The 24,084-nt window shown below is 41.2% G+C and overlaps 1 protein-coding gene across 6 annotated transcripts in view; it reads right to left on the minus strand.

Moving 5' to 3' along the window:
• Positions 1-4,761: 4,761 nt before the first annotated feature.
• ARHGAP21 (Rho GTPase activating protein 21) overlaps positions 4,762-24,084 on the minus strand; it is a 106,334-nt gene continuing 87,011 nt past the window's right edge. For all 6 annotated transcript variants that reach the window (XM_081931412.1, XM_081931411.1, XM_081931413.1 and 3 more), the window contains 16 exons: positions 23,911-24,010; positions 23,773-23,809; positions 22,395-22,520; positions 20,926-21,210; positions 18,112-18,176; positions 17,877-18,025; positions 16,391-16,524; positions 16,089-16,244; positions 15,923-16,001; positions 12,762-12,835; positions 12,583-12,672; positions 11,066-11,191; positions 10,833-10,874; positions 10,346-10,451; positions 8,445-8,476; positions 4,762-7,373 (listed from right to left, as the gene is read on the minus strand). In XM_081931412.1, coding sequence (XP_081787538.1) covers positions 5,652-7,373; positions 8,445-8,476; positions 10,346-10,451; positions 10,833-10,874; positions 11,066-11,191; positions 12,583-12,672; positions 12,762-12,835; positions 15,923-16,001; positions 16,089-16,244; positions 16,391-16,524; positions 17,877-18,025; positions 18,112-18,176; positions 20,926-21,210; positions 22,395-22,520; positions 23,773-23,809; positions 23,911-24,010 — 3,323 coding nt within the window. In that variant the 3' untranslated portion in view covers positions 4,762-5,651. The remainder of the gene's footprint in view (positions 7,374-8,444; positions 8,477-10,345; positions 10,452-10,832; positions 10,875-11,065; positions 11,192-12,582; positions 12,673-12,761; positions 12,836-15,922; positions 16,002-16,088; positions 16,245-16,390; positions 16,525-17,876; positions 18,026-18,111; positions 18,177-20,925; positions 21,211-22,394; positions 22,521-23,772; positions 23,810-23,910; positions 24,011-24,084) is intronic.

Consider the following 24,084-nt stretch of genomic DNA (forward strand, 5'->3'; position numbering starts at 1 on the left):
GGTATGATTTTGTCACTAATCAATTATTTCATAGTTTTCATACTAGCCCACTGAATGAAAAGGGCATAAGCACTTTCAAGTCATGGTGGTTTGTGTCTGCTGTTTGCTATAAATACATACGAAGGTGAGCAACTTCATGCATTGACCAAAATGCACTAGTTTTACATGTGCAGGTTACGTTTTGTCAGTGGCAGCTGTCTCAACCCGCCTAATGGTAGGGCCAGCACCAGCCATGCACAGAGGACAGTGCGTAAATGGCTACTAGGCTATACACTGCCTGTGGCAGGATGCCATTGAATGCCTGCTGCTGTGAATCACATGTGGGGAGTGTTGTTCCACTCAGGTCTTACCTGTGGGTTTCCCATAGGCCTCTGGTTGGAGGGTGGAATAGGATGCTGGACTAGATGGGCCAATGGCTTGATCCAGCAGGGCAGCTTGTCTTGTCTACAAGTGGCCATTTTGCTGCAGGAAATCATGATGGGAAGCTAAAGTCCAATGCAGCTTCCTGTCTCAAATTTTTTGTGTTACACACACACCACAGTATTTTCCCTTATTAGCTTAAATTTTTTACATCATGTGCAGCTTGACCACAACCTAGAATCCCCAACTGGTGGCTGCCACTAACATAGAGGCAACATCCTGCTTGTCTTGCTTGTTTTATAATAACGTGCGGCAGATTATCGTGCTGGCCCAATACTGCAATCTGCAAAAATGTAAGTGAACAGAAGCCTCTTACGTGACCTTGTTCAGGAATTTCAAGGAGCCAGTAGTTTTTAAATTAGTGCAGTTTTCAAAGGGACGGTCTCCCATCTGAATCCAAAATGGCAGCCAGCTGACTTTGAGACATAAAAGAAAACCTTCTCCTTGATCTCAGGAACCATCATGCAAAATCTGATTACAATATCTTAAGAAGTGTCCAAATATATAGTGAAAAAACAAATTTTCCAAATTATATAGTTGATACTTGTAGCACACACCTCTAGCAACTGCATACTGCATAAGCAAGTAAAACAACACTCTGATACGAGCAAGTCACAAACATAAAGTTCTTGCATATCAGTCCACCCAGTGGATGGGCCACATTTGCCCCTGCATGCATAAATAAATAAATATCCATATCTATTATCTATATAGGAATAAAGTAAGATTGAAAAACAGTTTCAGTTTACAGGAAAAGTTTCTGCTCACTTGGAAGATGGATTCTTAGGTGCTGATGCAGCATGTGAAAGTTCCTTTTTTTTTTTAAGGTTCTGAGAGCCCCATCTCCAACTAGCTGATATTACTCCTTGTAGACAAAGGCTACCAGAAAAATGGAAAGGGGAATAGTAGGCAGTTCATATACCATTTGGGGGAAGAAGTTTAGGAAACTTCCACCATTACCAGTTGTTCAGCATTACAACCACTCATTGCTCCAGAGTGTTACTAACATTATTTATATCTACCCTCTTCAAATGCTTGAGGCAGCTCTCAGCATCATTTAAAAAGTCCACACACAAAGCTACAAAACAAAATTATGTTTCTGCCAGCAGAGCCAGCACAACAGCACAATCAACCCACAAATCAAGCAGCCTTGGGCAAAAATCTCCCTTGAACAAAACATTTTACGCATTTGCTGAAGGCCTAGAGCAGGGATAACTCGGAGAACTCTGATTTAAGAGAGGGGCAGAGCCCCCCCCCCCAGCAATGGTGGTGACATTCAGGCTTACTCTTCATTTTTAAGAATGCCAGTGCCTCTTTTTTTAAAAAAGCACTGATTGCTGGTGTCCCATCTTTTGACCAATCTTGGTGAACCTGGAAATGCTGGGTTCTGGGTAAAGTAGGCATAAATCCAAACGCCACAGCAAATACCAATACAAACTTCTGATAAGCACCTGAATTTTCAGATTTCAGGGTATATTGTTAATAACAATTGCCATCAGCATGTGTGACACTTTACAATCTAAGAGGGCTTATCCCTTAAGAACCTGACAATCTTAAATTTGGCACATGAGAGGCATGAAGAGGCAAACTATGTGTTTCCGTCACATATACTCAGTGACAGTAGGGCATGAGATCTGGGGCAGGGGGTGTTCCAAAGGCTTACACGGAGACGGCAGACGTTGAGTGGTTTGAAATACTGTAAAGTATATATGCTGCCATATCATAAAGTATCAGGGTGGCACAAAATAACATGTACACAGCAAAACATAAGACATGATTTAAAACACCACAAAAGAATCATTAAAATGGCTGAGCAATCAAGAACACCTTAGACAACTGCATAGGCCTATTGGCATAAATTGCTCTTCAAGAGAAGCCTGAAGGTAATGCTGCGTGCCGAATCCTCAAGAGTGTCTTCTACAGCATGAGACCAGCGACACAAAAGGCCAGTGAGGCCTCTTAACAAGGGAGACAACTAGCATTGTGCACTAAAGGCCAAAAGGGTAGAGGAAGCAATATCTTTTCAGATAGTGGAGGAAGGTGGTAAGAATGAAGGCTTTACAGGCAGGGATGCTTGTGCCTATAGTGGACCATAGTCCTCTATGGCAAATGGAGAAGAGGGCAGGGACAGGGAAGCGACCATGGAAGACATCAAACGGAAGAACTAAGTGCTTGAATTGGTTCTAGGAGCAGACAGGAAGCCAGTCTCGTGATCAAAGGAAAAGGGGGGCAATTCATTTTGGAAGCAGTGGTTTGGATAAGAGAGACATGGGCCGTTCCGAGGTGGAAAAGGTTGCAAGAGGCAACAGACTCAAACCAGGGTTTCCACCAAAGGGGCAGAGAATAAAGGCCATATTTTTGCAGTGTTGAAATGGTGGACGCAAGAGGACTTGACAAAGGATGGAACACAGGGAACAAAGAGACAGAAGAATCAAAGACAAAAAGAAGCCTTTCTATCTGCTCAACTGTATGATAAAGTGGGACTTTGGGTGGGACATGGTGTATAAAGCATCAGAGATAAAAGTCTGAAGCTGTATCACTTTGTAACGAAATTAAAATGAGGGTTCATTAACAAAACTCTTAGGGGTACAGTGGACTGTTTCTCTCCACATCCCACACCCTCACTCCAATCTGAATACAAGCAAGTTTGTACAAAGAAGCTTATTTATATACTGCTTTCCACTTATACATTTATGAATCGCAATGCAACTCACAATATACATAAAATCATTAAAACCAGCATTCCAAATATCAAGAGAGTCATAATTTCAACAACTACAGCTTCAAGAACCAAAAGAGAACTGCATACAGTCAGCAAACACCAAGGTAAGCAGAAAGGTCTTTTAACTGTCTATGAAAGCACCTCATCATCAGTACCTGACTGATCTCCATAGGGAACTCAATCCACAAAATGGGAACAAACTCTTTTAAACCCTGGCCTAGCACATTTCAATCGGTCATGGTACAGTCAGGAGAGCACAGCCCGTAGATCAAAGTTGTATGGGCGCACATTATGACTCATTGCAAACAGCTCTAAAATGTGTTGAACTGCAGGCTACTGAAACTACTTCTATTAGCTCTTTTCCACAAGTTCCATCAGCTTACATAGAAACGAAGCACCCTGCTATCATTGTGTGAATTGGCCCCAATATGCAACACAATGGTGTTGGTCTGCAGCTGCCAAAAACACTTGTGGCACTTGTCCATGAGTGTCCCCATCTTCTGTCAACCAGCTGCTCTGAAGGTATAAATTTCTACATACATATACATACATAAATAACCACCTCATCCACTCCACAGCTCTTGAATGAATCGGGATCCTGTCCCTGAAAACTAATAGCACAGTGTTTATCATGGATGCTTGAAAATACAGCCTTATAGCATGTAGCAACGAATTTATGTCAAGTTGCTGCTCATGCAAGTTGGCATTTTTTACACCACAGCAACCTCAAGGTGAAAACTGAATGCATACGTGAACCAGTCCTTATTTTCTTGCAGTACTCTGTACTGGAGGAAGTGCGGTGAAGAAAAATGTCCTTGCAATGGCTTCCTACTAATGGAACTGAAATTTCCATGGAGGTTTGAACAGTGAGGTGACCAAGGGGTTTACTTTCATATCTTACAGCCTTTGTGCTGTGTTAATTAATCCAGAATAAATGTTCACCATGCTATACCCCTGTTACCTGATTAGTGACTTGGGGAGGGGGGTCTGAGATGCCTCAAAGTTTGAGACTAACACCTCAGTTCAGAGCCACAGAAGAGAATCTATGGTAAGGCCTTTAAGACTCGAGACCCCAGACCATAAGACTGCAAGAAACACCATCCTCTGTCTTGCAAACATGTTTATCATTTCAACATGGGAACCTGCCCTGATTCCACCTGCCCTGTGGCACTTTTGACATTATCTCCTCCAACACCATCCACCCTCACAGTAGGGCATACCTCACCCAAAATCCCCAAAGTAACATGCGGCAGAGCTTGGAAGTCCTTACAATCCCAACAAAACAAAACAGACGCTCATTAAACCTGCACAAGGTCTTTGATATATCCAAAGCGATTCTCAGTAGAGGCTTCTGTTTGCAAGAACAATATGACAATAAGAGTGGGCTGCAAAACAATTAATCCATGTTAAACCATCAGCCCCATCCCTAAATAAAATTCACAAACAAGCCCTGTTCAAAGCATTCATCTGTTATTTTAATAACCATTTCCTACATCATGGACCTTTTTGGCAACACTTTTCATTTTCTCATACTGGGTGGGTATAGTCAGTGAACCTAGATGATATGAACTTGACATTTTTCATTCTTCCCCCTTTAAGGAAAGTCAGTCCATGCAAAGAACCATCAAAACAATTTTATTTCCAGTGTTTTAAGCGGGTATGCACACAGGCATGATACAGATTTGGATTCATTAAAGTCTTCATGCAGAATTATATTCTCAATAAAAGAAACCAGTTCCATCCAGGATCCACTATCTACACGCCTATGTTACAACATTTATATCAAATCTGGTATCTGAGGAAAAGATACAGATGGAGTATATACATTTAAGTTACTTATTTTACAGAAAGATTAAAAATTCAAGTCACATAAAACTCAAAAACTGTATTAAAACTGGAATATAAAACTCAGAAATCCAACTGGAATGCCTAAGGAATGGAAGCTCTGTACCCACCTGTGTTAAAATTTGTAAAATGTCATGAAACTTCTTACCAGTAAAATGTATTCATTTGTTGTTTATATTAACATTCTCTAATTTAACAATTATTATGGCACCCTAACAAACCAAATGAACTTTTTTTTTGATGAGGCACTTGTTAGTGACTAAAGCCAAAAGAACATTTTCTTCCTGCATACTAATGCCAGTTGTCAGTCATAAAAAACATGTACACATTACATAACATGTTGCATTAGATGCTTTGTTCCACATGTGTATGCAGCAATCAAATATACTTTTATTTAAAATAAATTTATTTTTATATATTTATATATATTTATTTATTTATATATATTTTAGACTCTACCCTCCCACCCAATAGTATTGTGGCTGTATTAATGCACCATAAAGACCTTTTCCACAGCGCATATGGATGAAACAAACCTGCTTTGAGAGCTGCAAAGTAACATCATACAGGGGGAAATAAACACATACAGAAAAACTGGGAAAGTGTTAAAAGAGAAGCTGCTAATTGAATTGCTGTAGTGGACATCTGAATTTCTCTCTCCATTTCAAAGATACTGGTAGAATCGAGATCTAACCACCTGGGTCCCAGATAATTTATGAGGGTGGGCATCAACTGCTGGGCTGAAGTTGCTTTTGTTCATATTCTGGTAGCTTTCTCCATTAACATGGTCTAGTGGCTGCAGCGATCCTGACACTGGTGTTCGAGGAACCAGAGTCAAACTACTGCTAGAAGAAGAGTCACCTTCCTCTGCCCACATCTCTGCAGACGAAGAGAGGTCTGTCTTTGATGAATCTGCTACTCTGCTAGTGTTCTCCCGCTTGGGCTCTCCGCTTTCCCCCACGCTAAGGTCGGTTGTGCTAGTGCGTAGACGCTCTCGTGCAAGCCAGTCTGAAATGGAGAGGTCCTGTGCTGGGCATTTGGGCTTCAGCCGGTTCACGGCTGAAGCATCTTTCTCCCTGTTGGGATTTTTCTCTTGGACTTTCCAAGAATTCAGAACACTTATTTCAGCAAAATCTCTCTGGCCTCCCAAAGTGTGCCTTCGCCTGATGTTCTTTCTCTTGGCGGTCTCTGCAGAGTTCGATTTCTGACTGCCTACTCCAAACATATCATCTGCGGACGACTTGAGCCGCAGTTTTAACCTGTCTGTGATCTTGAGTCTCCATGTGGGCTCCTGCTTTTCAGGCTCACTTCTAGCCGACGCAGCTAAGCTGCTGGTTGACTTTCCTTTCTTCATGATGTCAAACATTTTGGACACCGCCGGCGATTCCTTCTCACACGTGGCATCTCCGGAGCCTTCACTGTCCGTCTTGTGCCGGGCTGATTTCTTCCGGGATAGCGTATCACATTCGATAAGTTTGTGTGAGCTAAACAGTCTGCGGTTGTCCAGCTTGGGCGTTGAACTTCCCTCTGTGCAACTGACTTCGCTTTCTTCAGAGTTCCTCCGGCTGCCCTTTGCCACGTCTTGCGCCTTCCCCCTGAACAGCCTTTCCACTGCAGAGCTCGTGGCAAAAACGGGGAAGTCGCTCTCGCTATCCGATTCCACAGGGCGACCTTCACTGATCAGCTCACTTCTCTCATCGTCAGCCTCCTCTCCTTTACTCTCCGCAACGGACTGCACCTCGGGGCTTAGCATGGTGGAATCCAAACCAGCTAGGTACGTGGTAGATGAAGTTGTGGAGTAATCAGAAGTGATGGAGCTAACATCAGCTGCTAAAAACTCACTAGGGTTGGCCAACTTTTTGCAGGAGAATCTGTGCAGAGAAGCCTGTGAAGAAGTGCTAAGCATCGTGCCTGAGTCAGAGACGGTTTCTTCCAGTTGAGAAGAGGCTTGACAAACAGGTGGTTTTGCACAATCTCTCTGGGTACTTAGCCGGAAGCTGAGATTTGGCGATCTCATGTAATTTTGGTGGTAAGGTGTTGTAGGGTCTTCCGAGGGCCCACACTCTTTCCTTGGCAACGCAGCCTCCCCCTTGGCTGCCACAGAAGGCTTCTTAACACTGCTCTCTTTTTCCTTTGGAGCTACCGTTCTCGCGTTTCTCCCTGCCATTTCCTTCTCCGGTTCCTCTTTAGGTGGGTTATCTTTTGCCGAGCTGCCGCAAAAGTGCTCCCCTTGCTCCCTCTTGAAAAACACATTATCTAACTCATCTTCGGAGCTGCTGGGTTGCGGTTTCTCTTTTGTTTTTTTCCGCTTGCGACTGGCTGCTGCAAAGATGGAGGACTTAAGCAGTTCTCTGCTATACTGATCCTTTCCAGATCCCCAAGAACCCTATATGGGGCAGACAAGTAAACAAAACATAATACCATCATAATTGTTGTCAGAGGTTAGAAAACAGAAACCCATGTTTTGTTTGACACAATAAAAACTTACATTTAAAATGTGTGTCACCTAAAGAAGCATTTTTGGACTCTTACTTTAAATGGGTAAGGTGAGAAAGCTCGACCATTGTCACTGAATGGGAATGGGTCAGATGACTTCTTTAATAAATTCACCAATTACATAATAAGCACAGATCTACAGTCACCTGGTCTGAAATGGCTCCCTTTGTCTTAGGAATAAACTACCCAGAGAGAACATAAGGAAGAATATCAGAAGGAAGGAAGTGTGGGCCGAAGAGCCTTCTCCTACTGAGTTCAACTAGGATCTGCTCAGTTGATGATATTTCCCTCCCCAAAAGTTGTCAGAATAGATAAAGATGATCATTAAAATGTATTTTGAAAGTCAAGATATTATGTATGCAATATCCAAACAGTAACACTATCTTCTAATGCTATTTCACGACTGCAATTTCAAAATATTTTATTATTACTGTCGTTATTTATTATTATCCTTCCATATATAGTTCAGGGTGATGTACAAAATATGCTAAAAACACATGAAAAACAAAATAATAATAATGATAATATTTAAAAAAACAGAAAATGGACACCCATGGCAGAGACCTTATCATTAACTATATTACATACAGTTTCCTGAATGTACTCAACACCCTTTAATTTCAGTACAGTATAGTGCTCCGTTTATTATACTATTCTTCTTGCACCAGTGGTGCTGCCGGTGCCTTTTGCAATATAATCTATATTTACAATGAAAGACTTTCAATCCTTTTGTGGATTTGACCTTTAGAAGATTATAACTGCAAATCTTCACCCTACTCACCTGGGAGAAAGACCCACTGAATTTAATCAGACTTGCGTCTGAATAGACATTGTTAGGATTCCACTGAATAGCAGTAAAATACCAGGAGTGTGGCATTGGTCGACTTCCCCACATCTGTATGCAAGTAACACAGCAGATAAATATTTAGCTAGAAGAAAATTTAAAAGTGCAATGATTTACCTTAGATTTTGCAGAGTCACTAGTAGCTGAATCTGTTGAGAGAGAAAGTCAAAAGAGAGCACTTTAGTCATCACCGCACAGAGCTTGATCTCACTCTATAGACAATGCTGGACATATGAAAGAAGACAAGCACAGAACAAAATGTGAGAGCAAACAAGTAACAAAATAAATAAATAATCAGAACAAAGTGGATAAGAAGAGCTCACAAAGATGCAAGCTGCACCACAGAAAGCCACCGCCATGAAAGGATGCCGTGAGTTGTAGGCAGAATCAGCTCAAATGACAGAAATGGCAAAGGAGCCAAGTTCTTCTAAATAAAGCAGAACAGAAATACTAATATTTATTCAATGTCCTAATACACAGCCCTGCAAAACCGCAGCTGAGAGACCTTTTCAGGATTGTACTCTGTACGCTCCTGTAAATAACATGCACAATTTTATTTTTTATTTTTTTTTCAAGAGCCTTTGGCTACCTTCTGAAACAATTCTCAAATGTTATTTTTGGCAAGTCATGTTTGTATGCTGCCAAACTGTTTGCACTGGGGTTTACATGTGAAGATGCCCCAGTTTCATTTTCAGGTGCTCCTCTGAGCTACACATTAAGGAAATTTCAAATTGTCGCTAGCTAGATTTCCACAGCTATCAGTTTTGTACTCGTCTCAAAAAAGAAGCGCTATTATGAAATGGAAAAATGGACACCATAATTTTACTGTCTGGCAGAAAACGAGGACAGAGGTTAAACAGCTATAAAGGGGATAAGGAGGGGCTAGCACAGTGACCAAACGATGTTTGACTTTGCCATTCTCCAAACTCTCAGGGGGTCCCCACCCCAACCTCAGAATTAATGAGCTGAGCCCCATGCCATGCCCCTTCTGACACATGGCTAATGACTAGAAAGACTGGTGGACCATACCATGCTATTTCTCCTCAGGGTCTGCTTCAGAAATAACAAGAAACAGCAGAAACACTTTTAAAAAGTAGCACTGATCTGTTCAAATACTCTTTAAAAGAAAAAAATTTACAGTACAGATCAACTAATTCTTTGTGCATTTACAAGAAACGGGGGTTTCTGCAGACAAGGCAGCTACAATGTGGGCAACAGTCCTCCTTCTTCCTACAGTTCCAGCTGTCCATAAGTGACATCACAGAGTCCACTAGTGACATCACCGTGTGATAGACTCCTCCCACTTCTCCTGTTTCAACATCAGGATAGAGGGACTGTTTCAATAAAATGCTGAAAAAAGTCTTCTACGGACTAAAACACAAACTAGAAACAAAGGGATAACATTTGTGATCAACAACATGCTTGGTTAGTGAAACAGTTATGGTGGCAGTGTGGGAAAATGTCACCAAGAGAGTAAAAGTTTTGCAACAGTAGTAGTACTTAGCAGAATAATAAGGTGGCAGTCATTAAATAGAAGCAACTTGTTTAGCAAAATATGAAACATACCCTATTACAAAATACTTAGGGAAAAATTGTGGTTAGTTTTCAAACAAAATGAACTTTAAGCCTTCCTGACTTTGCAAATCAGTGCAATTTGAACAGAACGTGAAAGCTAAAGCTTTCTGCCATACCATCGACCACTTACACACTAGCAGGAATCCTGTTCACCTCGTGGTAAGAATTACACGAAAAACCATGGTTAATGACACAATCGTGAGCATGCATAGTTCTCATGGTCTAAGAATTACAATTCGGTTGTCCAAGAATGCATCCCGAACATAGAACATGCATGCAACATGCCTAACCATTGTTCTCCTTTAAACAAAACACTTTCAATCATTTAGTTTGGGGGGGGGGGAATCAAGTGATTAGCAAATAAAAGGAAATAGAAGATTATAACAAATCATTAGAAGAGAGTTTTCTAGCCTACAGACTAACACTGTCCAGGCAAGAGTTACCTGATACGTCTCCAGGAGATACTCCCGTCCTTCCAATGTTGGTGAGTAAATGATCTATGTTTGGCACTGGCTGAGATTCTACTGTGTTTTCCTCCTGAACTGCTGTCTACAGTTAATAAACAAAGATCTCTTCATCATTGTGTCAAAGTTAGAGGCTTCATCACGATTCAACAGTATTTAGTAAACTGCAATTATTCACCTAAGAACCAATTCCTCAATAAATCTAACATTTCCGTAAAACTTTAAGGGGGCACGCCCCCAAAACAGAGGGAAATGGAGAGGGGGAACTATTCTATTTGAGACAACTTCACAGTCAGTGGCACATTATCTGCTATTTTCATTACTGCACGGTAGTAGAGGGGTAGAAAGTTGCTTGTGATGAGCAAGTTTCACACATATGGAGAGTCTGTGCTCGTTGCAGAGATACTTTACTGTTGGGCCTAAATTAAGAGAGGCAGAATCCAAATAGTTAAGGCTCAGTACTTACAAGGGGCTCTTCAGCATCATCTTCTGCGAAAAACCAGTCATGCTACAATTTAAAATAAAAGAAGTGAAAAATCCCACAAAAGTGAAATCACGAAAATGTGGACAACGCCGAAATACAAGAAAAGGAGGATTGAGCAGATCAAAAAAGAAGAATCAGAATCAAACCCAGTCTAGCTAAAGCGAGCAGCTCTGCCTGCATAATTTTTCCTGGGACAGCAAAATAAACTCACTTACTTTTTGGATAAGTGTTTCTACAATTTTGTATTGATCTGGCATATGGGTAACCATGTGTGTCATGTTGTCTTCAGATGATCTCACAAGAGTTGGACCAAATACGATCGCCAGGTTTCTTGGTTCCATCTGACAATAAGGAAACAAATGTGATTTACTCGTTTGCAGAAGGGAATGCAGTTCCATACTTTCACATCCTCTATAAAAGCAAAGACTGACTTTAGATGAATTTATAGAGGATAGGGCTATTGATGGCTAATAGGCATGGTATTATCTCCAGTATAAGAAGCAATGTGCCTCTATAGAAGAGTTCCTGGGAAACCTGAGCAGGAGAGCGCTACTGCATGCATTGCTGTCGGCTTCCCAAAGGCATCTGGTCTGGTGAGTCACTGTGGGGAAAAGGATGCTGGGATAGGCAAATACTTTGTTTAATCCAGCAGGGCCCCGTTTATGTTTTTTTTCTGACAAAAAGGCAGATTTTACTAGTGATTTCTAGCTGTTCACTCTGCAGATGAAAGAATGGCATAGCAACCCTTGGCAACCTCCCGCCCTCCAAACCCAATGCTGAGAAGTGTCCAAAACATGGCTCCATTTAGCACACCATTTTCTAATCATACTGGGTGTAAGCAGAGGTTGGGTGGCCACCTTGAGTTGAGATTCCTGTATTGCAGGGGGTTGAGCTAGATGACCCCTCGGGGTCTCTTGAAACTCCACAATTCTATGATTCTTCAGGATGTGAAGAACCGCAAATGTTAGCAAATAATTCCTACCCTTCCTTCTCAGCGGCCTCCCAAGCAAAAGATGCAGAGCTCAGCGTTGCTCCCCTAAGAAGTTCTGAGGCTCTAAGCCAATGCTGCACACACAACATTCCTAGGCAGCTTCTGTTCCGCAAGCTAACCAGTGAGTTGTAGCTGCTCCCGACTGAATCTAAAAGGTACATTTCTCCTGGAAAAGGTCTTAATCTTGCAGCCCTCTGCTCATTCCTAGGGGTTTCCTAGCCAGCACACCATGCAGCAACAACTCCACCTGGGGGCTTCCCATCCATCCTCTGCCCATTAGCTCTAGATGCAGTTTAGCTGGAGGGAAAGAAACACTGCTGTGGACCTGAGTTCACCACTTTGGAGAAAGAAAGCAAAACATCTCTGGTTCAACACAACACTTCCCCACCCCCCTCATCTCAGGCTTGGAATTGCCTTCTTCTCCCCCAAACTTCAACTGGAAAGCAGCTCACTAAGAGTTGGGCTGGCCACTATTTTACAGCAGCTCATGAGTTTTTCAAAGTCCCTTTATGCTTCTTCAGCTGCTTTTCACAGGTTTTCTCCACACTCACACCATGGCTTAAAACTCGCCAAGTGGAAAAATTGAAAACAGGTTCAAAAAGAAGCGAGGGCCCAAATGGTCTGGACTATGTTGAATATCATGAAAACCAGAGTGCTGTCATTATGACTTGATAAACAAAACAAAACCCCTGAAACCCAATAATCCTGAATATAAACCCTCTGAACACATAATCCAGCTACCTTGTTCTTCTCCGAGTTTTCTGCCACCGTTTTCAAATGTGCAGAGAGAAATTTGAGTGTTTCATAATGGTGTTCAGGTAAATCACGGATCTGAAACACATGATTATATCACACAGCTTTAAAAAATTCATACATAACCACAAATAATTTGCCTAAGTGAGTATATAAAATCAGCATACCAGCCTTTTTAGTGTTTTTAGTCGTTCCACAGGATCTACTTTTCTATTGGCATCTATGAAATCTGCATATTTGTCTGAAGAGAGAAAATTTTATTTTATTGCAGGACATCATATACAATCTAACAGATTTTTTATTAGGAAAAGAAAAGGAATGCAACATGACTTAAGCAAAGGAGTGGAATACACATTATAAATTCATCATAAAGCAAGCAGATGATTCAGCCTGCCTGAGTCCCTGTATCCTGTCTACTAGAAATTCAACAAAAACATATTATATAGGCTATAAATTAACTCCATAAGAGGTTCTAATAACATGATGTGAATTTTAATTGTAAAAAAATCACACCTCACTTCTATCAAACAGTGATTAAGTGAGGCTTAAAATTATACCCTGTCATTCATTTGTACTTTATCTGAAACTATTCCATTTGGACAAAACCATAATGAATGTACAGAGTCTGACTGAATAAAACTACATCTGACAATGTTAGGATAAATTTCAGATCATCTAGATACTACTGGTTAATTGTATTGCAACTATCCACTTTCAAATAAGGAAAGATTTGTATAGGGGGGGTTGTTCTTAAACAACCAAGTCCAAACTTATTCCAGCATTTGTTGATTTCAATCTCCCCTCTTTCTTTTTGAAAAAAGTAAAATACAAGAGTTTCCCAAACTGAAATCAAAATATAGATTTTACTTAAGTGATTCATTGACCAAGGTCAGGCAACTAGCAACTCAAATTTAGATTTTTCTCAAACATGCACATTTTTTTTGCAAAAGACTATATATTAATACAACAACAATAATAATAATAATATTTTTTTTATACCCCGCCCTCCCCAGCCAAGGCCGGGCTCAGAGCGGCTTACAAGCAATAATAAAAACAAGATGAATGATTACAACTTAAAAACAAAAATAAAATACAACATTAAAATAATGGAACATTAAAATATTAAAATGTAGCCTCACCGCAGGAGGAGAAGGAAAAGAAAAAAGAAAGAGAGGGAGAGAGGGAATCAAATTGGCTCCAAGCCAAAGGCCAGGCAGAACTACTCTGTTTTACAGTCCCTGCGGAAAGAAATCAGATCCTGCAGGGCCCTGGTCTCATGAGGCAGAGCGTTCCACCAGGCTGGAGCCAGAGTTGAAAAGGCCCTGGCTCTGGTTGAAGCCAATCTAACTTCCTTAGGGCCTGGGACCACTAGGGTGTTGTTATTTATGGACCTTGAGGCTCTCCGTGGGGCATACCAGGAGAGGCGGTCCCGTAGGTATGAGGGTCCTAGGCCGTGAAGGGCTTTAAAGGTCAAAAGCAGCACCTTAAATCTGACCCTGTACTCCACCAGGAGCCAGTGCAGCTTGAAAAGCACTGGGTGAATATGCTCCCATGGCAGAGACCCCGTGAGGAGCCTCGCTGCAGCATTCTGTACCCGCTGGAGTTTCTGGGACAGCTTCAAGGGCAGCCCCGCATAGAGCGAATGACAGTAGTCAAGCCTGGAGATGACCGTCGCATGGATCACTGTGGCCAGGTCGGGGCAGGAAAGGTAAGGGACCAACTGCTTGATGCGGCGAAGGTGGAAAAATGTCGCCTTGGCTGTTGCTGTAACTTGTGCCTCCATGGAAAGGGAGGCGTCAAGGATTACACCCAAACTCTTAACGGAAGGCAATGGCACTAATTGGGCCCCCGCAAGAGAAGGGAGTTGGTCCCTCATCCCCATGCCATCCCGACCTAGCCATAGGACCTCTGTCTTCGAAGGATTTAGTTTCAATCGGCTCCCACGAAACTATCCAGCCACAGCTTCCAAGCATCTGGTCAGTATGTTCGGGGCCGAGTCGGCGTGGCCATCCATCAGCAGATAGAGCTGAGTGTCATCAGCATATTGGTGACAGCCCAGCCCAAAGCTCCGGATAATCTGGGCAAGGGGGCGCATAAAGATGTTAAAAAGCATCGGGGAGAGAATTGCGCCCTGCGGCACTCCACACACCAAGAAGTGGCGCGACGACATTTCCCTCCCTAGTGCCACCCTCTGTCCCCGACCAGAGTTAAAAGAGCACAACCAGTTACGGGCTATGCCCTGTATCCCCACGTCTGCGAGGTGGTGGTCCAGAAGATCATGATCGACCATGTCAAAGGCTGCTGACAAATCTAAAAGGATCAGCAGTCCTGACCCGCCTCGATCCAGTTGTCTACGGAGATCATCTGTTAGGACAACCAGAGCCGTCTCTGTCCCAAAACCAGGACTGAAACTGGACTGAAATGGATCTAATTATCTAATATAAACCATAACGTCCAAGAGCTCTATAACTCCACCTTTAACAGCTACTTTAACCACCTTTTTCGTGGAACCTGGCACACACAAACTGCAGGTGGTGAAGCCTTGGCTCAATTTCTATCTCAAGCTGCTCTCAAAAGGCACAGGAGGCTTCTAAAAGGCAACAACTGCAGAAACAGCAACAAGTTCTGAGCACGTTATTTGTGAGCAACAACTTGTGACCTGCCTACAAGTAGGCCTGCATGACTCCTTGTGACCAGCCCACCCAAATACAACTCAACAACCATGAATGGCAGCTCACAGGGGCTTCACGAAAGCTCCTGCTTATAAAGCCAAACACCTGACACCCTACAATATACGACTGGTGGAGTTGGGCCACAATTTGTGCAGCCAGTCCAAAGACAGCTACCTTATACCACAGTTCCATCTAACTCAGCACTGTCTACTCTGTCTGGCAGCAGCTCTTCAGGATTCTCAGGCAGAGGAAAGACTTTCCCATCGCCTTCTACCTGCTCCTTTTTGCTGCAGGTGTCAGGATTGACCCCGGGACCTTCTGTATCCAAAGCTGAGTTATTGGTCCCATTCCCTGTCTTAAATCCCTTCTAGAAACTGGTAAATGAAGGTGGTTGGGGTTAAGGAACACTGAAATGAATGAGAGCAATGTTTAATGACTGAATTCATGCCTTGGGATAAGTGGAAAAGGAAGGAAGAAAAATAGTTCATCAAGCAACAAGACTATATATTCAGTAGTGTAACAGGCAGAAGGACTGGGAGTAAACTAGACACTCTTTAGAAATTATCACAACAGTTATTTGGTTTAATCTACCATAAGGAATTTACAACACGGCTTTTATTTTAAAAAGGCCATTTTGATTGGAAGAGAAAACTCACCATTAGTGAAGAGGGGTTCTGGAAGTTTTCTGAAGAAGGATTTCAGTAAACTACTTATGACATTCAAGTCTCTCCATTTCTAAGAATTGAGAAACAAGAGCATTCTTGTTAGCCTATAGTTAACAGAAAACTTTATAGAGGCAGAAATACATATGGCATCACTCACATCATCTTGAACGTCGATGTCAGTCATCCCTTTGTTGAGCTCCTCTTGCATGCTTGAGATGGCAGCATTATTCCCAGGAACCCTATAAATACCGGTATACTCAAGGCCTCTTTCTTCAACAAGTTTGCAGCATATATCAACTATTAGTGGAATATACTGAAAAATCAGAGAGAGAGAGAGAGAGAGAGAGAGAGAGAGAGAGAGAGAGAGAGAGAGATTGAGATTTACTACTTCTTCCCCATAATGTTTTGTGAAGACACATTTTCAAAGCAAAATGTAAATGCGTGGTTTTTAACTCAGACCTTGTTGCTCTGAGCAGGGGGACAGTCATCTAGCCTGACCCCAAAAGTCCCAGCAGCAGATGGCTTCTTCTCAAAGGTTTTTCTCATGATGCTGGGAATGTTTCGCCATGTACCTTTTGGTGGGCTCGTCTCACCTTTTTCGTAAAGAAACAAAAGCAACACAGAAAACAGTTTTTTTTAATTTAAAAAAAACATTCCATGATCTAATTGAAGATGACTCCAAATAAGTTCTTTCTTGGTAAAACTATCAGAATAAGCAGTAAGACCATATACACAGGAAACCTACACCGATCCAGCAACCACCATAAACATTATCATTAATGTGTTACTTGTATTTTCTTATTGACAAGCCACTTCTGGCTTCCAAACCACCTCCCAACATTTCCCAATTAATAACAAGAAGCAAGTTTCCAACACATCAAGAAATTCATTTGTAAGTAGCCCTCCCTAAAAAATATTCAGAAAAAGCTTCCATTACTTCACCAACCAGTTAAATACATTATACCATCAAACACAATTACTTGAGAAAATCTTTGTGAAAAAGATTAGGGGGAAAATGACCTTGGACTAAAGCAAATGAATACTTCTGGCCATCTTTGGTGATGTCATGGTCCTTGTGTAAAAGCATGCCTACACTTTGGAATGGTCTAGTTTTGTTGAATACATTTTAATGGTTACTATCTAAAGTTGCATGAGGCAAATGTAGAAAAACAGCTTTGATCCATGCTGGTTACATATGCTCACCAATTTTAAAAACTTTACCTGCTGATTTGAAGCAATGCAGAAAACCTTCAATAGTAATTAAGGGTAATTGATCTTATTATTGTAAAATTTATTCAATACTTTCACTGCCAGAACTCACATACATACTCTGCACTTGAGCACTGACATATTACATTTTATGTAAATGAGGAAAGGGAGCGGTTAATTTTAAAAATCATAATGGCAGCAAAGTCTTCTCTTAACAAGGTCTGCAACAATACTTGACTGCGATGAATAACAAAGCTTTTTTTTTCAACAACAAGAGTGCTAAAGCTTCTTCATTATTCTATAGCAAAACCCAAATCCCCCAACAAAGAAAGTAACTGAGAAAAATAAAATATAACACACTATTGAGGGTGAAGGGGTACACAATAAAGTATATTTTTAAGAAGACTGAAACCAGTAATTCTAAACCATTTGTGAAACTCAAAGATTCCTGAAAATAAACATGCATGGTTTTTTTGTACTGTGCTATCCAGCCCCTCAGGTTGTTTACCTAACCAAGATTCCCTATTACTGGTGAGCAAGAAAAGTTTGCATCACAGGAGGGGCTTCCTTATTATTGGCTATATGGAGGGAGTGCTTTGGATACTCATGTTTTAAGAGTCCATGAAACTCCTACAAGCGCCCAATGACTAAAAGTCATTTCCTATGTGCTACCATCCTTTCTTCTGGTGTAAATCTGGAAGAGCTGAAACTAGTAATGGTATTGATATACACTAACCTTTAGCAAGGCATTTCCTTTCCGATTCTTCCTTGGGAGAATGAGGACTCTGAGTTCTTTGCTCAGTTTTAGAACCAAGAAGTGTCTGCCTTATACTCAGGGTCTGACGAGGTGTTTTGGGAGATGGCTCTGTTTTGCCGCTCGAAGCACTGAAAAAATAAAATTATATTATTCATAAGCAAAGGGCCAATGTTTCAGATCAAATGAGCTACTAGACTGCAACATGGCTGCTTACCTCATCATTGTGTTGTATTCTTTAATTCTCCCCCTAATTAGGTCCCCGCTTGTGACCCCTGCATTCTGTAAAATGAATTGAGAAATATTGTTCAGACCATGCTTTAAATAACTGAGATTATCTAGCCATATTCAGGAGACAGTAAACCATAAGAAAGACAAAGTAGTACGTATAACTATAAGCTCAGATATGTGCAAGCTTCATGTATCCACACACTTCTTGCAAGCAAGGAAACACACCAGGAAGCTCAGCTACATCCAGACTCAGAAACTACAGTTATTGGCTTCCAAAGAAACTATGATAGATAACCATGGTTTAAACCTGACTTCTGAATTCTGGCTTTAGCCAGGATTTGGTCATGCATATATAGTTGATATGTGTAACACTTTAAAAAAGGAAAAAGAAAAGCGAGCAGGGGAGACACAGGAAGGGCAGAATTCAGTGTATAAGATGCTGTGCGTCTCAAACCAGGGTGCCCACCAGATGCTGTGAACCATAATGCCTATCACCCCAGCTAGCATTGCCAATGGGAATTGCAGTCCACAACATGGAGGGCACCAGCTTGGCTACCCCTGCCTTGAGCATGCATTGCTATTACACGCTGAATTGCAGACATAGTTGAAAACATCTGAAAGAAGGTAGAAATAATTTTACAAGCCAAAGAACTGAGGACAAAAATTTGTAAACAGTATACCCTTATCCTGAACTGCATTTATCTTCAATTAACTTCATGTGACTAATGGTTCTTAAAAATCACAACTAACTGCACACTTATCTGCCTACCAATCTACACAGGCATTGCAACAGCTGTGGAAAACAGCAACACCTTCTTGTCATGCTCTTATGACAAATCCTCTCCGGGAACAATCATAGTATTCCAAGAAACAGAGCAGCTCGGAACTATGACTAATACCTGTGTAAAAGATCTCCAACTATTCATATTTACATCTGCCCACACGTGTGTGTGTGTGTGTGTGTGTGTGTGTGTGTGTGTGTGTATCTTAAGCGCACTATTCTTATAAATCTACTCCACATCAAACACATTATCTGCAGATTCACATTCAATGAGGTCTACTTTTACCAGACATTCTTCCTGGCTGCTATTAACAACTGAGTGTCAGAAGTAGCCTCAATGTCCATGAGTAATGGGTGCACAACAGTGCAATCCTATACAAGTCTACTCAGAAGTAAAGCCTGGTTAAGTTTAATGGGAATTACTTACAGGTAAATGTACAAAGTCCGAGAGAAGTTATGTTAGGACTCTGCACCCTGATCCCTGCTACAATTTTAAAATATTTAAATCTCAGTATTGGATGGGATTTTCAGATGTGCAGAAGGTGTGGGCGATAGCCAATTAAATTTGGGTTTCATAGCAACAGAGTACTTCATATGGAACATTACATCATTAAATGGAAATTCAGACCATCTATGATTTAATCATTCACCATTAAAAGTTACATACACCGAAAATGATTAATAAGAACAGGAAGGAAAAGCACTAATTAGCAAAAATTCATAAAAAACTGCAATCTATACATACATATCTTGGAGTAAGTATCACTGAATTCAGTGGGACTTACTTCTGAGTAGATATTCATAGACTTGCACTGTAAAAGCAGTTTAAGTACAACCGAAAAAGCAGTTTTAATTAACAATTAGCTAAGCTTCAGTAAAAGTAACTGAGCCTACTTTTTAACCAGCCTAAAGAAGTTAAATAATTTTAACCACTGCCCTTGGCAAATGATGTTGTTGTTAAAGAGGGCAAACAAAACAGTTTACTACAGCTTATTTATTTATATCCCACCTTCCCTCAAAGGATTTCAAGGTGGAGGAATACATCATACACTCTCCATATTATCCTCACAACAACTTTGTGAGGCAAGGTAGGCTGAGAGGTGTTGACTGGCCCAAAGTTACCCAGAGCTTCTCAGCCGAGTTAGGAACCACACAGCACAACTCTATGCACTTTCACTCAAAAGTAAGTCTCATTGTGTTTACTTCCTGATAAATGTGCACAGAACTTTTTCCTTAAGACAGTTATCTTACTTGAATAACATGCAAATTTTCAGTAGTAGTTAAAAAAGAAAGTTCAATAGTTTTCTCTACTTGCTCTTTCAAAATATTCTAATTAAGCCTCTGACCCTGGTGCTTATCTGTAAGTCAAGGACAAGGAACATGTGGTGTTCCATATGTCAATGGACTCCATCAGCTCCAGAAAGCATTGTCAACAGACAGCAATGCCAATGATGTAGCCCAACAAACATCCAGATGGACACAGATCTCCATCCCTATTTCTCTTACTGACTGATTCAATTTTTTCCCCTTGGTATTTTTATACTGAGTTTACAGTGTGTTAACACATAATTATTTAAATAACAGGACTGTTCTCCATAGGGGATTAAAATAATAGTAGACTAACAATGATTATTAAAATAATAATCATTGTTAGTCTACCTACTAACCACTAATAAAACTAGTTAAGCTGCTTTTCATAATGCAGTTGTATTTGTCAACCACCCTGGGATATTCAGATGAAAGGCGGTATACAAATCTAAAAAGAAATAAATAATAATATATTCAATTCAGCTACATGCAAAACAGTTGGGCTACTGCCCATCATTGAAAGAGAAAGTGCATAGCATTAAGATGAAGAAACCTATGCATGCCGTCAAACTTTAATTATACTTCAGCAAACACCAGCTTCTTTCAGTTCACTAGAATGTCACCATACTCATTGGGACTAGTTGTGTGCCCTTTGACTAAGTATATAACAGACATCAGAGGGGAGAAATAAAGACTTAACAAGCACACCACCTCATCATTTAAGTTGCCATTTTCTTGTATAGCCTTAATCCATGCTAACATGTCATCTCTGTCTTCAGCTTGAAATAGGTATTCGCAATCTGACGTGGTGAGTCGAAATACATGCTTCCTTTTTGTATCGCTGTACGAAATGTCTATCAAACAAGCATTGATGCTGATGGGCTGCACCTCCTCAGAGGACAGAGTTTGATCTTTTTTATCCTTGTACAAGAATAAAGAGCAACCTTTCAGGACCACATGCATCTGCTTCCACGGCCGGATGCTCCCACTAACTCTCTGGAAAATATGAACCAGCATTATTATTGAATACAGTAAAATGGACAGACAAGATGCTTTACAGAAAACAACGACGAGTCTTTAGTCTGAAGAACTTTAGATCCAAATTCAACAGTAGGAGAGAGAAGAGAAGAAGCAGCAACCTCTGACTAGCCTCCTAGGCATTAACTTTTGAAAAGCTATTCTGAAACAAATGACTGATGTTATACAGCAGTGATTCCCAAACTTCCTACCCCCCGACCACTTGAAAATTGCTGAGGGTCTTGGCAAACCACTTAATGATTTTTCTGCCCCTTTAGAAATTGTAATGGGCTGTGCGAGGTGCTGTATGATTTTAATCGTATTTTTAATGGTTCTTTTATTTCTTATACTGTATTTTATTGGGCTGCAATTCAAATGTCATAGAACTTTAAGGTAATACAATAAAATATAGTATAAGAATTTAAAAACCATTAAAATATGTATAAAAATCAATATGGATATTTAAAGTTGACATGTGGTGGACCACCTGAATGAAACTCACAGGCCACTGGTGGTCCACAGACCAAAGTTTGAGTACCCCTGTCGTACAGAATACTGTAAAATGTGCAAAAATAAATAAGTAGACATTTATGCAACAACACTATTTTCTGACAGATGGACTGATTGGCTGCTGCTTAAATACTTCCCCAGCCAAACATGGCAGTTTCCTTGCAGACGTATGAAGGAGTGCAAAATATACAAGCAGTACTTTTACTGACACCACTTCCATACATTTCATTTCTGGGCTTAAACTCTTTCTGGCTAATTCAGGACTGCTGGCAGCCTGGAGAATCAGCAATTTGTTCTTACTATGGAGCATAGAGAACCTGACATGCAAAAGGATTCCCCTAATTTCATTAATGTTCCCTAGGTTCACTCTAATTGCCAGAGAAACAGAACACTGCTGCAAGTGTATCAAGTCTGCATGCTTCAATCATATTTGGAAATACAGTCTCAAATACATCCTGATAGCTGCTGGGAATGTTTCAAGAGCTGTTGAAAGAAAAGCAAACAAGTATCTAGCCCTCTCAGCTTGCAATGAAAAACCTGCAAACACATGAGTAGTTTCTAGTAAAAAAAAACCATACGGACAAGAAGGCATCTAAATAATGAGCTACACAATTTGTATTTACTATTAGCTGTATGTTAGGAGGAAGCAGTACCTTTCCCTTCTCTGTGCCTAGCTGTCGAAAATGAAGGCATCCTTCCTTGGAGACATCACCGATGACCTCTGAAGATGAAGCTTTTCTGGACCCTGAGTTTTCTGAAGATGTTTGGCTGCCTGGGGCCTAAAGAAAACACCATACTGAATCAACTTTGTAATTAAAGAAACATGGTATGATCAACCACCTCCGTGCTCACTAATATACAATACCTCTTCTTTATTTTGGGGGGCATGAAGGTGGATACAAGGAGAAAGCAGGGACAGGTAGCTAACATCAGCTGCACAGTACAATTATTCAGCAGCTTGTTGCTGCTAGTCTCTGCATGCCCCCATTTTGCCTATCTTCAAGAGGGACAGATGGGGGCAAAGCATAACCAGTCACTGAAAAGCCCCACTGTGTCCCTAGAACAGGGGTCAGCAAACTTATTCAGCAGGTGGCCAGTCCACTGTCCCTCAGACCTTGTGGGGGGGGCCGGACTATATTTTTTTGGGGGGTGTGATGCAAGAGCACCACGAGCCCCGGTTGCTGCTTACCTGCGTCTTGCGAGCGGCAGGGGCTGGCGGCGACGGCGGGGTGATGAGTGGCGCACGAAAGGGCTCCGGAGAGAGGCTGCTTAAAATGGCAGCCGCTCGAGCGCTGCTACTGCTGGCACCAACAAAGCCCAACCCCCTTCCTCCTCTAGGCAGGGCGGGGAGAAGCCAGGAGGAGGGAGGGAGAAGGTGGCAGCACCACCACCGTGTGAAGGAGAGGGAAAGAACCTGCTCGCTGGTGATCCACGTGACGATTCCTGGATCGACTGTTCGCGGGCCGGATCCAGAAGGCAATTGGGCCTGATCTGGCCCACAGGCCTTAGTTTGCCTACCCATGCGCTACCCTAGACCAATCCTAGCTCACTTGTATCATACATATAGGTGGCTGCAGTGCTTAAGCTGGCTGCGCACATGATTTGGATACTGTGTCATTGCACAACATATCATCCAGATATATAGGAACATGGGAAATTGCTTTAAACTTAGGTCAGAATATTTATTCATCTGGTACAGTATTGTCTACAGCACTCCAGAATTACAGGAAGACAAAAGAGTTTTCCATCAACTACCACCTGATCCTTATAACTTGCAATAACAGTGATGAAACCTGGATACTTTATGCATGTGATGCATTGGCTCTGCCCCCAATAGAAGGTCTCTGCAAGGTATCAGTATCCAAAAATTCAATGTAGTAAAGCAATTCCATTAATAAAGCCTATATGCTCACATACTTTTGTTCACCATAATGTTTAAACATGCACCACCATCACTGGGTACTCTTATTTTCACAGCTGATAACAATGTTCACAGCTGATAACAATTATCTTGAATAAAGAGTTACTGACCTTAATTCCCTTTAAGCTAGATACATGCTTTATGGACCTATAGATGGAGAGTAGATATTAGTGTCAACATATCTGAATGCACACTTGGATATAGCATATATTCACAGACGCACTTAGATATTTTCATTCAGTACTTACATTTTTCCTTCTCGATAGTCATCCAGTCCTTCATCATAAGATTTGGACCTTTCACTTTTTGCAGGGAACTGACCATCCAGAACACTAGTCCTGATTGATTCTGCAGTCGAAACAAATGCGTACCCATTTATTTAAAAAACAAATAAATACAACCACCACATTTCATCAATGGAT

This window comes from Podarcis melisellensis, assembly GCF_964234715.1.
Source record: "Podarcis melisellensis genome assembly, chromosome: 12".
NCBI lineage: Eukaryota > Metazoa > Chordata > Lepidosauria > Squamata > Lacertidae > Podarcis > Podarcis melisellensis.